This window comes from Cladophialophora psammophila, assembly GCF_000585535.1.
Source record: "Cladophialophora psammophila CBS 110553 chromosome Unknown aczJe-supercont1.35, whole genome shotgun sequence".
NCBI lineage: Eukaryota > Fungi > Ascomycota > Eurotiomycetes > Chaetothyriales > Herpotrichiellaceae > Cladophialophora > Cladophialophora psammophila.
Window position 1 is genome coordinate 4,959 of NW_006912956.1, and position 13,655 is coordinate 18,613.

Sequence of the window (13,655 nt, forward strand, 5' to 3'; positions counted from 1 at the left end):
CATCACAGCACAGCCACCTTGCCTTGTTACAATAGAAGCAAGAATAAATTTAGGCAGATAGTAATCTGGTTCATTCCTGCCCGAAGTTGAGTAGTCGCTCAAGTATAGGCACACTAACAACTGATCACAAGTGTGGAATGATAATTACCTCTGGTCACGGCTGAAAAGATCGCAACTAATTTGGCACAAGTATTGTGGTGTTAGACACAGCCTTTCATGCGGCCCCAGCCAGCACTCAGCTTTTTTGCCGCCTCAACCTTCGCCAGTTGCGAGGTTGTATGTGACGGGTGGATAAGTCACCATGCAAAGCGCCAAGATGCTTGAGGACACTCGATCGACGATCTCCTGCTGCGGGTGATCTTGGAGTCCGGTATCTCGTCAATTCCCTTGCTTGCCTGAGCGCCGTGATAGTGTTCGTTCCAGAATACGCATTCCAGACCCATGTCGTCTTGGCTCTTTATTTGAATCAGGCTGGCTCAAACGGCTACCGCGTGTAAGAACTGAGCATCCCTTCTAGCCTCGTAATGTTTCGCGTCGACAAAACATTATGCCCAGCACGACTGACGAGCTTTGAAGACAACAGTTGTTGGACTAGCCCGATTAAGCTATTTCCTAGATCTCCTGGCACTTTGGCACCAGCCAGTATTCAAGCTCTCTACTGTTACAGATAGAAGTTTCTTTCTTTCTGAATCGATCAGTTTCATGAAGTCCAGATTGGTCCAACAAGGTGATTCCCTCGGCCTTCTTCATCGGTGGCGACATCGTGCTGTAACAAGGCGAGGTGGCTGTGCTGTGATGGGCTGTGCTGAGCTGGTAGAACGGTGGCAGGGAGGAAAAGTTGTCTAGTCACATGTCAAACCTAAATGGGCTGGCAGAGAAGGGGGTGCGGAACAGTTTACAGTGCTGGCAGTGTGCCATTCATTAGTTTGAGCAGAGTATCATGAATTCTATGGCTTTTGGCGCCGTCTACCTAATTCCTGAGTGTTTTGTCAGTCCTGTCCTGTTCCTCGATGTTGCCGCTGTGCTAGGTGTTCGTAGCCCTAGCCGCTGCCCCTCTGGGTGGTGTTGGTGGTGTTGTTGTTGTTGTTGTCAGCATCAACCAGAAACGCGTTCTCGATTCCCGATCTGCTGGACAGGCCTCTGTGCGTTGTTGCACGTGCACGCCGAACCCTGAAGTGCTCTGTTACAGTGCAAAAAGATAGAGCCTAGCTGGCTAGGATACGGGAATCCATCTCTAAAATGGGTATCGGAGTACGAAGGGTAAATATGATGGTTACCGATTGCACGTTGGGAGAATGGTTGAGGAGCCACGGACTGCCACTTGACAACTCCACTCTATACAGCCGAGAAGGAAGCGAAACCGGCGTGGTGTGATCCATTAGGCCGTCGCTCACCGGTTTGAATGAAGCTTCACTTAGTCGCCAATTTGCATGTACTCAGCCCAAAATGGACTTTAGTAGCTTTGTTGGGAAGTGGCTTTCCAGCGTCGAATGTATGCGTGCAAGGTTAAACCGAAGCCAGGACGCTCAGCGGTATATCTAGGCTAGAAGCAGAAGCTTTAGCAGCGGTTGCGTCCGACGGCCCGGGCTCAGCTTACCTTGATTTAACCACCACTTAACACGTACGAAGTATCTCAACCCTGAGATAGGTCTGTTACCTTCAGTATATCGCCTCCCAATGATAACTCGCCGTCGTGCTTGTGACTCTTGTCTCATGTTCGCGCCGTTTCAACACCTAGGTGAAGTGAAGTCAACGCGATAACTACCCTCGTCTGACTTTCTATCTTAAATTCATACATGTTAGTTCGATAGTGATCAATGTTGATCTTCTATTTGTGGCTGGCATTCGTGGGATGATTGGAGGCAAAAGCAAGGTACTGGGTAAAGCGCAGCTGATCGAGGAAGGGTTGCGTGTGTGGCTGTTTTATGGGGTGATGGAGTCTGCCTTGGCTCCATTTGCTTCCTGTTCTGCCCATCAAGTCGGCGTGGGATACCGCATAACATATGAGGTTCGCATATACGAGTTTGGTGGTGTGAGGGGGACAAAAATTCATGACCATCGAGGAGACACTCGAACGAATAGCGAAATCCATGATCCCAGTTAAGTGATCGCACGTTACGAGGAAACTAATCAACAGAAAGGCCCCGGGTGGCTCTTTGCCACTATGAGGGGACGAGGAGCCCTCTTTCTCTTATTGGCAGTGTCATGTCGTCCCAATTCAGCCATCAGCCCATCACTTCGCTAAAAGAAGGATTTTCGGGAGCTAGTCCCTGGCCCGGTGATGCTACCATTTCGCCCCGAACAGGGAGCGAATTGGAGGGCTGTGACCCTGCACCCTGGAGTTGCTCGTTCCCGAAGCGGAAACACAGGCAAAACTAAGTAATCAGGGAAGCTGAGCCCGGGTCCGCTTCTGGAAGCAACCCGTTCTAATTCCACCGCGTGTTGCCTCGGATTGTTCGCCTCGTTTCCCACTCCACTATTCTTATCGACTTTATCCAATTCGAGCTTCTGTGTCGGAAAGTTAACTCCCCGATAGAGCCATTGCAAGCGATAGATTATCGACTCAATGATCTTTATCAGAGCAGGAGCTTAGCTCGATTGATGGCTGAAATCAGCAAGCGGAATTCCGCGCTCGTCCAGCGAACATTGAGCCTTCGGAGATAGTTAAGCCCCTCGGCTGTGGCTGAATTCTAGCCCGCCAGGTTTCTTATCATTTACAGCCCAATGCATTGGAGTCGGTCCAAGCGAATAGAGTTTCACTGGTATTGGAGGATTCTCATGACGCAGATCGAGTATCAAGATGCGAGATCGCCACCAAGTTTAAAGTGAGCCGTTGCCAGTTTATAGGCAGTTTGATAGGCAGCGCAATTTATAGCAGGACGACGTCGGCATGGATGATGTCGCGAGGAGACGTTCAGGGGCAGTCTTTCTATCACAGGCTAAATTTCCATATAAACGGGACGTCACTCGCTAAAAGAACAGATAGATAGATATCTCTGGGAACAAACAGATGCTCTCTCTACCAACTTGACACATCCCAGTCTCACAGAACTAACGTCTGTCCTTGGCGGCATTGTGCGACCGTACTCTGACGATAACAGGCACCCTCGAAGGACCATGTTACCTATATTACGATCCGCCACCCACGAGATAACCTACCGGGTCAACACCAAGATAACCTTAGACTACTACCATTGCCAACTTCCCCCCGGAACCGGGGAGTATGTAATGCAAAGTACCTCGGCAGTCATGAAATATGCAAACGTTGCTATGAGAGATCAAGAGGGCTGCACAGGAGATGAGTGAAGAGTAATAGAGCAACTGCAGTCCTTAGAGTGAATAGAAGAGAGATGAAGAGACATGTGCATTGTCAATCTACATCAAATGAAATCCGATTTCCGCCGCCATTTGACCTTCTTCTCTTGAGGCTCGACCGGCAACAGGCCGTCGGTCAGACCGTTACCATCCAGCAGAGCGGCAGGTGCCGTAGGCCAGTGGTCGAGGAAGTTCTTGGCGGTACCTTCTCCATCGTTGCTTAAGGTTGAGCTGGTTATGGTACTTGAGCGGGCGCAATCGTTCTCTGGAGGTGGAGGAAATGCAGGGACCTGTCCATGATCAGCATCGGGTGGATCAACAGGAATTGGTGGAGATCTGTTGGCCTGAATATTCCGCCAGGGATTATTCGAAGAGTAAGAATATGGCATGGGGTGCGAGGCGTCGACGCTCTGGGTCGTATCATGTGTTACTGGGAACTCTGAGATGTACACATCCTGGAGCCGCTGCACTGGAGACAGGGTATGGTCTTGATTCAGCTGCAAGAATCTCACTTGTCTTGTGTTCGAGCCAGTCTGCAAAAATGATAATCCCAGCCCAGTGGGGTTAAGCTCGAGAGTATCCTTGTCAAACTGATCAGCGTATTCCCCCATATTCCGTGTACTGAGATTCTCTTGTCCGTTGAATGCTCGTGGCGGTGATCGATTATCTGATCTGTGGCTTTTATCACTGTTATCATTATGAAGCGAAGACACAGATTCTTCGGCTGTACGTTGAGACTCGGCCAAACTGTTCAAGTTGATCTGGCTGGTGCTGTTGTTACACGAGCGTAGTCTCTTTGTCGGGCTGCACGGAAATGGCGGTTTCTCCCCTCCTCTGCTGGGAGCCATTTGTACATCTCCACCATTGTGTTTGTCTTCTTCCAAGTCTCCGTCATCATAAGCGGGTGGAGCGAGGTTTCCACCCACCAGGATCAGGGGTGGATGTACCATGTCCAAGCGCAGGATGTCCCTGTCCAACGCATCCAAGCAGTTGACCAGTGTTTGAAGCTGGGACAAAAACTCTTGATTCTTCCATAAAAGCCACGCGGCTCTGTTCTTAAAGGTGACTGTGCTGAAGCTCGAGGTCTTTTCGACATCCTTCGATGGAGTCACGGACGAGAAGAAGTACATTCTCGGTCGCCTCGATACTTTGGCGGGTCTCCCTGCTAAGACGAGGGTCCAGGTAATGAGCTTTAGAGCGTAATAGGCGTTTTGCAATATTTATAGTCCTTTCGGCTCTTTCGATGTTCGTATGTAGTTGTTTTACTTCCTTCGGTACTTCCTTGTAGTGTGCAGCTAGACTGATCGCTTTGATGAAGGCGTTGAACCCGGAAAATACAGATGTGGCAATGGATACTGGCTCCGGCATTTTAATTGAATTTGACTCTGCAGAATCTGGCACTCTGGAGAGTATTTGATGTTGATGGCGGGTAACCGAAGAATGAATCAATTCTCAGCCTAATAGCGCTCAGATAAAATGCTGATCAGAAGGATAAGCTAGCCAACTGGCCCCGTGATAGACGAAGCTTTGCCGACTTCCTCCATAGAGCCAGGCCTAATTTGGCTACTCGGGTAGAGCACACGTGAATCCGATGACCAGGGCAAACGCCGGTGCAAGAAGGGCCCAACGTCTCCTGTTGGCGAGGTATGCAGCGCAACTTCAGGCCCGGATCAGCACTTCAGTTACAGATCGAGGTCACTCGGGAAGGGATGCCCTCGGTCAGGCTGTGAAAGCAGCAAGAAGATTTAGGTTTGGTTCCATTTGCTCCACTTTGTTGATACGGGGAAAGGAGGAGGTTGTGCAGAACTAGTGCGGCTTAGAAAGCCCAATGCAAGCAAGCTAGATCCGACAGGGGAAAGAGCCATTGCGGCTCGGCATGGCCTACTAAGCTCTTGCATATCAGCTCGTTGACGACCACTGCAACCAACTCCACCGTCTACCTATTTTGCCCGACAGATGACATCCTTCCAGGGTTCTGGGTCAAGCGATGAAGGTTGGGTATTAGTGAAATGGTATTAAATATGCAGCGGCTCACATTCCCGCGTCAATGAGGGGAAAGATATTCGCAGAGCATTTGGAAGCGTCAGGCTGGTGGGCTGAGAATGAGGGGCGGAATGGGATCAGAATTGAGACAAGAAAACGGGACACTACCCTAGTGGCAGTCTCGGCCTCCCAACCACAATTGCCCCTTTTGTGCTTCGAACCTCGTATTCAGTGTTAGTGCAAAACTTGGCGTTCAATGACAATGAGCGGACGGTCCAACTTGCGGGCCAAGTTGTCCGTCACCCGCAGAAGTTGGGGCTGGACGACGAATGGTTTCTTGGGCCGCTCGCTTCGCCGACTTTGCGCTGTCGTTCTCTCTGCCTGCTGCCCGTTGCTCCAGTCAAATTTCCACTCGGCTGGTTGGGATAGAAGAAGGAGTCCTAGCTCTTGGGCTCGCTTGCAGATCTTTACAAGGTGCTGGCGCCGGTCTGGATCGGTCTCTGGGTTAACGTATGGCCCCACGATGGCATCCAGATCGGCGATCAAAGCATCGATAACCATTTGAGATCGTGCTCGATGCTGAGAAGACTCTTCTGGCCCGAGAAGGTATGCGGTGCCGGTCCTCCATCTTGACAAATAAAGTCGGCTCCCTGAGAAAATGGTCAGAGGTCAAGTCTTTCATGGCAGGAGTTCAACGTACTAAGGCTGTCCGTCACTTGGGCTGATGAGGCTCTCAAAAAGCCCGTCACGCCTTCAGGCAGTAGTGACTTTTCAGGTGGGCCAAAGAAATCAATGGTATCCAGTAATGTTGCTGAAATGAGGCTGGCAATGGCTGAGAAACGGGTTTCCGGCGCAGCGAGGATTGGCCTGAAGCCCACATCGGCTTGGTCTTTGATGCCACTAGGTAGATTGCTGTACTGGAGTTGGTACTCCTGGTGTGATGGGGCACCTTGAGGCGAGGAGTCCAGATAATAATTCACAGCATGGTCTTCAATTGCCTTGAAAAGAGCCGCCACGGATTGTTTGATGGTCGAATCGTCTTTGGGTTGCTCCAAGGCATTCTCGACGGTGATTTCCTGGACAGACCTCTCAATAAGCCCACCTTTTTCGACATTGTCTGGATGCCTCCGCATCGTGCTGCTCAACTGTCCAGGTCGCCTAGAACTAGAACGATCCGAATACCCCAACCATGATGTGGTGCCATGATGGCGCCTTTTCTTATGGTGGCTCTTCATGAAGAACAGGAGACAAAGAACGAACAGGGCACCAAATATTGCAGATGCAATAGCAATGCCACTGATAGCTCCTGCGGACAAGGTTTTATGAGAACTTTCCGTTGAGTTTCCCGTCGAGTTGCTAGTATTAGTAGGGGTCGAGGGTGACGTTGAGGCCTGTGAGGAGCTGGTATCGACAGTGGCCTCGGCCTGCGATGTGGACGGGGTGGTTATGATTGAGACAGGATCTGTTATTTTGCCAGTAGAGGAAAATGTATATGTGATCGCAGTTGAGACAGAAACAACACTAGAAGAATCTTGTAGAGAAAGAGTACCAATAGCAGTTTCAATAGTAGTCGCAGTGACACCTGCTGGAAGAGCGGATGAGCCCTCGTCGCTCATTGTGTCTGAACATAAAAATCCTGTCGATCACACCGTGGGTTGGGTTTCCGGTGAACAGCAGCAAGGTCGGGATCACTCCATAACCGAAGCCAGAAGAAACACAACATACAGTAAAGGTCGAAGATTGAAGACCAGGATCAGCTTTATGGGAATAATTCGAGCGGCATTCTCATCAAAGGCCCCCCGGTGTCAACTGGTCGAGTGGTACTCGCCTCTTTTACCATGCAGATACGAACTGCAAATTGCAGATGCATCTGAGACAATTCGTCGAAGCGGCCTAGGACTTCAGCCAGCAACCAAGCGGCACCATAATTGGAAAGAGGTTCGTATGCGGCTGAGAAGAGATCAATAGTCTAGGCTTGTCCGCGGAGCGAAGGTACGCCACCGCGTAGGTCCAGAGCCCACGCGGACTCATGAGGGCGAAAGCCTCAACCGATTTGGCGAAAGAAGATCTCAATAGAAAAGTCAGATATTTTGACCCCACGCCGGAGCCTCGAGCTCAAGGTGATAGGTTCCTTCTCCGTTCTTTCCTGTCGACAACAAAGGAAGAATGGCAGCACCCCGGGAGCCGCTGCTGGTTGGGATCGATGTTGGCATGACTTGCACAGGTAAGGTTGTAACACCATTGAAGGGATCAAGCAAAGTCTGATACATTCTGAGAACAGGGGTGGCATATATCATTAGATCACCTGCCATCGAAATGGTAGAGCCGCGCACAATCCAGAAATGGCCCGGGAACGGCACTGTAAAGGCCGACAAAGAAAGTACAGAGTCATCCCTAGATACCTCCTGACTGACTCTTTCCGAGGTGCCAACGTCACTCTCCTACCGCCGCAACAAGATATACTGGGGGTTCCAGACGCAGCAAGAGGACGAAGACTTAGAGGTCCACGACTGGTTCAAGATATTCCTGGATAAACGGGAATATGAAAAATTCCGTTTGCGTGGGGACGATGTTCCACCATCTCACGCCGATGTGAAAGCGTACTATCGAGACTTTTTGAAAATGCTCTATGCTCATATCAAGAAGATGCTGGGTACAGAGCTTCCTGCCCTGAGCTTCGGAGATGAGACGATAGAGTTCATATTTTCTGTCCCGACCACCTGGAGCCCAGGTGTAGCAGAGGATCTGAGAACATTGGCGCGCGAGGCAGGCTTCGGCCAAGATGGCGTAAATCACTCTGTGGAGATCGGCTTGACGGAGGCAGAAGCTGCTGCAGTATGCACTCTTGGAACCGAGTCCGAAAGATACACGGTAAATGTGGCGCCCGAGTTTATTTTGGGGGAACTGACAAGCTCAGGATGGAGACATTATGCTTGTTGTCGACGCTGGCGGTGGGACTACCGTAAGAGGTCTCCCTGTTTAGGTCACGGCCAGTACTCAAACTCACGCTCTGACAGGACCTTGCCCTTCTAAGGGCAGAAGTGAAGCAAGGTAGCAGGCCAACCTTGAAGCAGCTCGATGAAGTCCGAGGTATGAAATCTCTTTCCCTTAACATGCCCATAACTTCGATGACATGTCTTCCCAAGGGGACGAAATCGGAAGTGTAGAGATCGACGTCGCATTTGCAAGGTTAGCAGAAGAAAGGCTTCTTCAAGCTGCACCATATATCGGCCTCGAGCCCAGCTCCATTACTTCAGTCATTAAGAAAATGTGCAAGGGTGGGTTTAAGGTGATCAAAGAAGAATACGGAACCGAGGACTCTGACCATCTCCATGTGCGTGCCATCGTCATTCCTGGCGTTGCTGGTCACCTATCGTCCGAGGCTGGCAATATCCAGAAAGGGAAGCTCATGCTGAAAATGTGCGTGGGTCGATTAGTGGCTGCCGGTCTCATATCTTTTAAGAGCTCTGCTAACCAGATAGCAGGTCAGACATGAAGCGAATGTTTGACACCCAGTTGGAAAAGATGTACCGGTTGATCGATTCTCAATTGAATCGAATGCGAACAGTTGCGCCGCACGACCAAGTTGTAAGCAAATCGTCTGGAGCTGCTTGTCGAAATCGTGGGGCTGACGAATCCAGAAATATCTCGTGCTCTCAGGAGGACTAGGCAGCTCCGAGTATGTTTTCAAACAACTGGAGAAGAGATATGTCCACGAGCGGCCCAATGTATACGCCCCATATCTGAGGATAGTCACCACGAATTATCCGTAGGCCACGTCTTCCCTTCGGCGAGCATTCAAGCTGATGCAAACACAGTCATCTTGCTGTTGTGAAGGGCCTCTTGATCGAGCGGCTGCAGAAATTGAAATTTACCAAGTCAGTCCTCAGAGTCCGCAAATGCCGACAGTCTCTGGGCATACTTTGCGAGCAGTTGTATGATCCAGCCAGACACAAGGGGGCCAAATTGAAAGTCGACCCCACAGACGGCTTGACATATGCAGTTGATCAGATAAGTTGGTTCATTCGACAGGTAGGCTCCCGCTTGAAAATGGAAAAAGACCTCGGGTCTGATCTCGCTAGGGCGATCTAATAGAGACGGAGTCTATTGAACGGGGATTCCATCGCAACCTCGCCAAAGGCGCACCTCGCGAACCCTACGAAAGTCGAATTGTCCTTTGCAACTCGAGAACAGGTCCCTTGCCTTCGAGCATGAGAGAAGGTACCTCGAACTGTGCCCATGCCAGCGCCTTGACCACGCTGACCCTTTCTAGATGGCGTGGAATTGTGCTGTGTCATGAAGTCAGATCTCACTGCTGTCGATGTGAAAAATTTCGAAAAGGTGAAGAAACATTGGTGGCAGTTCAAGAAGAAGCCTACATATTACAAAGTCGTCTATAACATCAGATTCATGATCAACGCAGCGAATATCGAAAGCGAACTGTGGTTTAACGGGAAGAAGTACAGCATGCCAAACTCATTCCAAGTGCAGTTCGAGAGCGGCATGTGGAGGCCGCGTCCGAAGGAGCATCTTCAGGAGCGGCAGCAGCAGCTGGATTTGGCGTTATAAATGGGCGATTGTATAGTGTTCAATCAATCTGGAGGCCAGGAATAGGCTGATTGATTGATTGATCGGTTGATTGAGGAAAGCAGGAAAATTGATCTGGAGTGAAAGAAGGCTTGGTTAGGCAGTAGGTGGCAGGTTACCGCGGTTCCAAGACCCCTCTTACCTAGCCCAACTGGGCTAGCTAGTCCTCCGGGCGGCCTCACGGATCAGAGAAATGAAGTGTTTGAGTCATCCTTGGTTGATATCAGTCGATACGGCACCTGATTGCTAGGTATCCAAGAGCGAACAGCCCGGAACCCCATATTTGGCCCATAGAGGAGAATATGTGGTATACGTGCAACTAGACGCGAATAGATATGTCGCCCTGTTAATGAACGAGGATGAACGTCCACTTGAAGAATTCCACCCTACCAGATTGTTCCCGTTCGACATATGTTGGCAAGAGCAAATCCTTCTCTGCTCTTCGAGCTACCCTCTATTGTTTTTGGTTTTTGACCTACTTCAGCTGATAAGCCTTCAACACGGTTGCTTCCAGCTTCGACCGAGGCCGTAGGAGAGCTAGCCGAGCCTGGTGTTGGTGGCTTAATCACCCGTTTCACCGGCCTTCTCTGCTGCCTGTAGTAGCTGTGTCCGGCCGGAAGCGTCTCTGGAAGTGAGGTCCCTGCTCTTCTACAACGATCAGAAAGAAATCCAAGAATTCGCCGTGGGTTGAGCTGTGAATTTCTGATAATTTGCTCTGTGGCCCAAGCTCTGGGATGATTCGCAGGAGGCAGGGACCATGCCTTAGAAAACCCAACGGCAAACTTTATATACCACCGCCCATAAAAGCATCTTTTTTGCCAGCCACTTTGTCTCAGCCAGCCACCACCAGGACATCGACACATACACCACCATATGTAGATCATTCGCAAGTACCGATGCGACGAAAGCAAAGATACACAAGCACTCCACGAGGATCTTAGGAGGCGCAAAGTTCCACAGCTTCCAGAACCACCTCCGTGGTCCGTCGGGGTTGTAGCGTGTTTGGTAGGTCGCGATCCACTGGCTGTGCAGGACTGCGTGTAAAGCTCGCCCGATTACATGGTGTTGCAGTATCGAGATCAGCGACAAAGCTAGCAGAAAAAAGGTACCATCAAAGCACAGTTTCTCCAAGTAGCCACCACACAAGGAGCGCTCAGCATTATAAATGAGGCACCAAAGCAACTCATGTCTGATTCCGAGTCGGTCTGAGCTCTGTTCTGAGTTCTGAGGCCGAGCAATGCCAAGTGTTTCGGCAGTGGAGCTCTTTTCAAGGATAAATTCTTGACCGTGTTTCGTTCGTCGAGCAGAGTAGAGTACCCGCGGGGGGGTGGTATCCTGTTCCAAACGGTTTCGTTTTATCATGTGCAGTCAGTCGCAAAGCGCAGTCAAAGCGGAGAAACCATTTTCCGCCATCCACCCGGCTGACCCCGAAGCGTGCCCCCTCGAAGCGGCCAACAATCTGCGAATAGAATACACCAGCCACCCTCTGCAATGTAGGGGGACCGATCATCCGCATGGGTCAGAGCTTCAACAAGGTATATGGCTCTATTGGCATCATTTGTATTGGGACAAGAGAGGAAGAATTGATGCTGTCGAGCATATGAAGAAGGGAGCTCAAAGAATCTCAGGCCCTGTTCGCCTGTTATGCTCAAATGTGAATCCCTCTCGTCCAAGCTCCAACACGTGTCGGTCAGAGAACTTCTCAGGAACGACTTCTCGGGGAGTCCAGGAGTCCACCTTTGAGCTGCCAACTATTCGTTCACAATCCGAGAATAGCAGCTCCACAGGTAGAGTACCAATGCCATAGGCGAGGAGTCTCATGCGCTCGTCTATGTAGAAACAGACATGAATTAGACATAGGCATGAGTGGGGTCGTTGCCTGTGCATCAGGCTAGTGAGGCTGAAATTTTAGCACCATTTCAATGCCACGTGAAGGTTGGGCTGTTTAGGAAGAACGTAATTCCGAGCTTCCAAACATCAACCGACTTTAACACATTGTTTTCTTGCGAACTGTTCATATTTTTAACGAAAAGTCATTGAAGGCGGCATGGTCGCATCTTCAACGACAAACTGAACAGTTGAAATTGAGTTTGAGGCCTCCATTCTGGGATCAAGAGCATATCTATCGCATTTTTCCCAATTTAATCTAACCAAGTTCACAGCAAGCAGTTGAAACCATCCGATTCATGAAACACCCAGCGCTAACTGTTTCAGCCATCGCGATGCATAGGCTGCCAATCCATGTTGGATTCTCGTGATACTTCGATGTATCAGGGACATCTGAACCAGTTGTTGATAACAATCCTGACGGGAGCAGACCCTGGTCGACCACGATCTCCTTGCACGGCGTCACGCTGTCGGTTGCCTCCGCGGGGACGCAATTCGAGCGGTCGATGCTCGCCGTCGGCTGCTAGCCGAAGGCGTTCGTAGCTAGCACGAGCCATTCTAACAAAATGCACCTTCGGCGGAGAACGATGCTCGACTCGTGGACTTGGGGCTGGGGCCGGCGCAGCTGGTGTCGTATCCCTAACTCTTCGGGGCGCGGCAATTTCCTCCTCAACCCGACAACGACGACGAATCAACTTCAATTCTTCCAATCTCCCTTGCTCGCGCTCGACTTCTCGCTGGAGGCTGCATTTGATGGCCTGCAGCTCGGCAATCTCCCAGGCCTGCTCTGCCACAACGCGGGCGGTCTGAGCCTGTGGCTGCTCAAGGTGTCGTCGTTCGAAGAACCGTGCCTCTTGTTTTATCTCTGCCTCCAACTCACTTTGTCTCTGATCCGCACTGGCGCCAGCAGCGGTTGGCACTCCATCATGTGGATCAATCACGACTCGTAGTTCCCCTGCGCTGCCAGCATGCTCATCTCCATCTCTCGCATTCCTATTTCCCATGTGAGGTTTGCGAGGCTGACAGCTCCGACATGGCTGAGCGCAGAACCTCATTTGGGGTCTCAGCCTCGGTTCAACTTTGCGACAGAGGGTGTTGACACAGATCGAGACTTCAGACGAGTTTTCCTGTGGCTTCTTGCCGCAGTCGACACACTTCCACTCTATTGTTTGACGGTAACACATTTTGTGTTTGGGACTGAGAAAATCGAAAACAATGCTGATCTGTGGAAGCCGATTGAGAGAGAGATAGTTGGCGGGCCGGGCAAAGGCTGATAAACGTGGCGGCTAGGCACAATGTGTTGCTCGGCGCAATGATGTGGATGTTGTGTGAGGTGGTTGATGTGTTTTGATTTGATGTTGTAAAAGGCAAGGCTCAAAGATGAATCTGACAATGTACGAGGACCGGCCAGCAGGCGACATGAAAGTGTGATGGAAGAAAACACATGAGCGGGTGTGGACGGGAGGTATATCAATAAATAAGGCGGAAATACAGCTAGGAGAGGAGTCACGATTCTATTCACCACCTATTCAAGATTGTACGGACAGTGAGCCGGTTAGGCCGCACATTCAACGGATCAAAGACATTGTTCAATACCTAAGTAGTCAGTGAATGTCTTACCGGCACAATCATACACGTGTGGTTGGCGATGTGAATTGTCTCTCCATGCGCTTTGTTGAAAATGTTTTGACGCTAGGCAATTAAAGTGAAGTGTGGCGCGCGTGCACACACACACACACACACACACATGTGAGTGACAAGATAAGTGAGGTCAAACCTTGATACTTGAATCTTTTGCTGTTCTATCAGTGGTGGTTCTACATCGATTCAGTCCCCACTCATATCAAGTAAAGTGAAGTAAAGTGAAATGGAATGGAATGAAA

The 13,655-nt window shown here is 50.3% G+C and overlaps 4 protein-coding genes across 4 annotated transcripts; 1 reads left to right on the forward strand and 3 right to left on the reverse strand.

The window, feature by feature from the left end:
• Positions 1–3,380: 3,380 nt before the first annotated feature.
• Positions 3,381–4,445, reverse strand: A1O5_12541 (uncharacterized protein; the record flags this gene model as incomplete). Its single annotated transcript, XM_007753110.1, has 1 exon — positions 3,381–4,445. The coding sequence occupies one exon, from the start codon at positions 4,443–4,445 to the stop codon at positions 3,381–3,383; it is 1,065 nt and encodes a 354-aa protein (XP_007751300.1).
• A 1,087-nt stretch (positions 4,446–5,532) lies between these two features.
• Positions 5,533–6,914, reverse strand: A1O5_12542 (uncharacterized protein; the record flags this gene model as incomplete). The annotated part of the gene is made up of 2 exons (XM_007753111.1): positions 5,533–5,948; positions 5,999–6,914. 2 exons carry the CDS (start codon positions 6,912–6,914, stop codon positions 5,533–5,535), a joined length of 1,332 nt encoding a protein of 443 aa, XP_007751301.1.
• Positions 6,915–7,464: 550 nt separating this feature from the next.
• On the forward strand, positions 7,465–9,867 carry A1O5_12543 (uncharacterized protein; the record flags this gene model as incomplete). Its single annotated transcript, XM_007753112.1, has 11 exons — positions 7,465–7,522; positions 7,580–7,659; positions 7,723–8,169; positions 8,216–8,260; positions 8,316–8,388; positions 8,445–8,718; positions 8,784–8,886; positions 8,940–9,067; positions 9,117–9,330; positions 9,381–9,519; positions 9,572–9,867. 11 exons carry the CDS (start codon positions 7,465–7,467, stop codon positions 9,865–9,867), a joined length of 1,857 nt encoding a protein of 618 aa, XP_007751302.1.
• Positions 9,868–12,155: 2,288 nt separating this feature from the next.
• A1O5_12544 (uncharacterized protein) lies at positions 12,156–12,776 on the reverse strand (the record flags this gene model as incomplete). The annotated part of the gene is made up of 1 exon (XM_007753113.1): positions 12,156–12,776. One exon carries the CDS (start codon positions 12,774–12,776, stop codon positions 12,156–12,158), a length of 621 nt encoding a protein of 206 aa, XP_007751303.1.
• Positions 12,777–13,655: the final 879 nt, after the last annotated feature.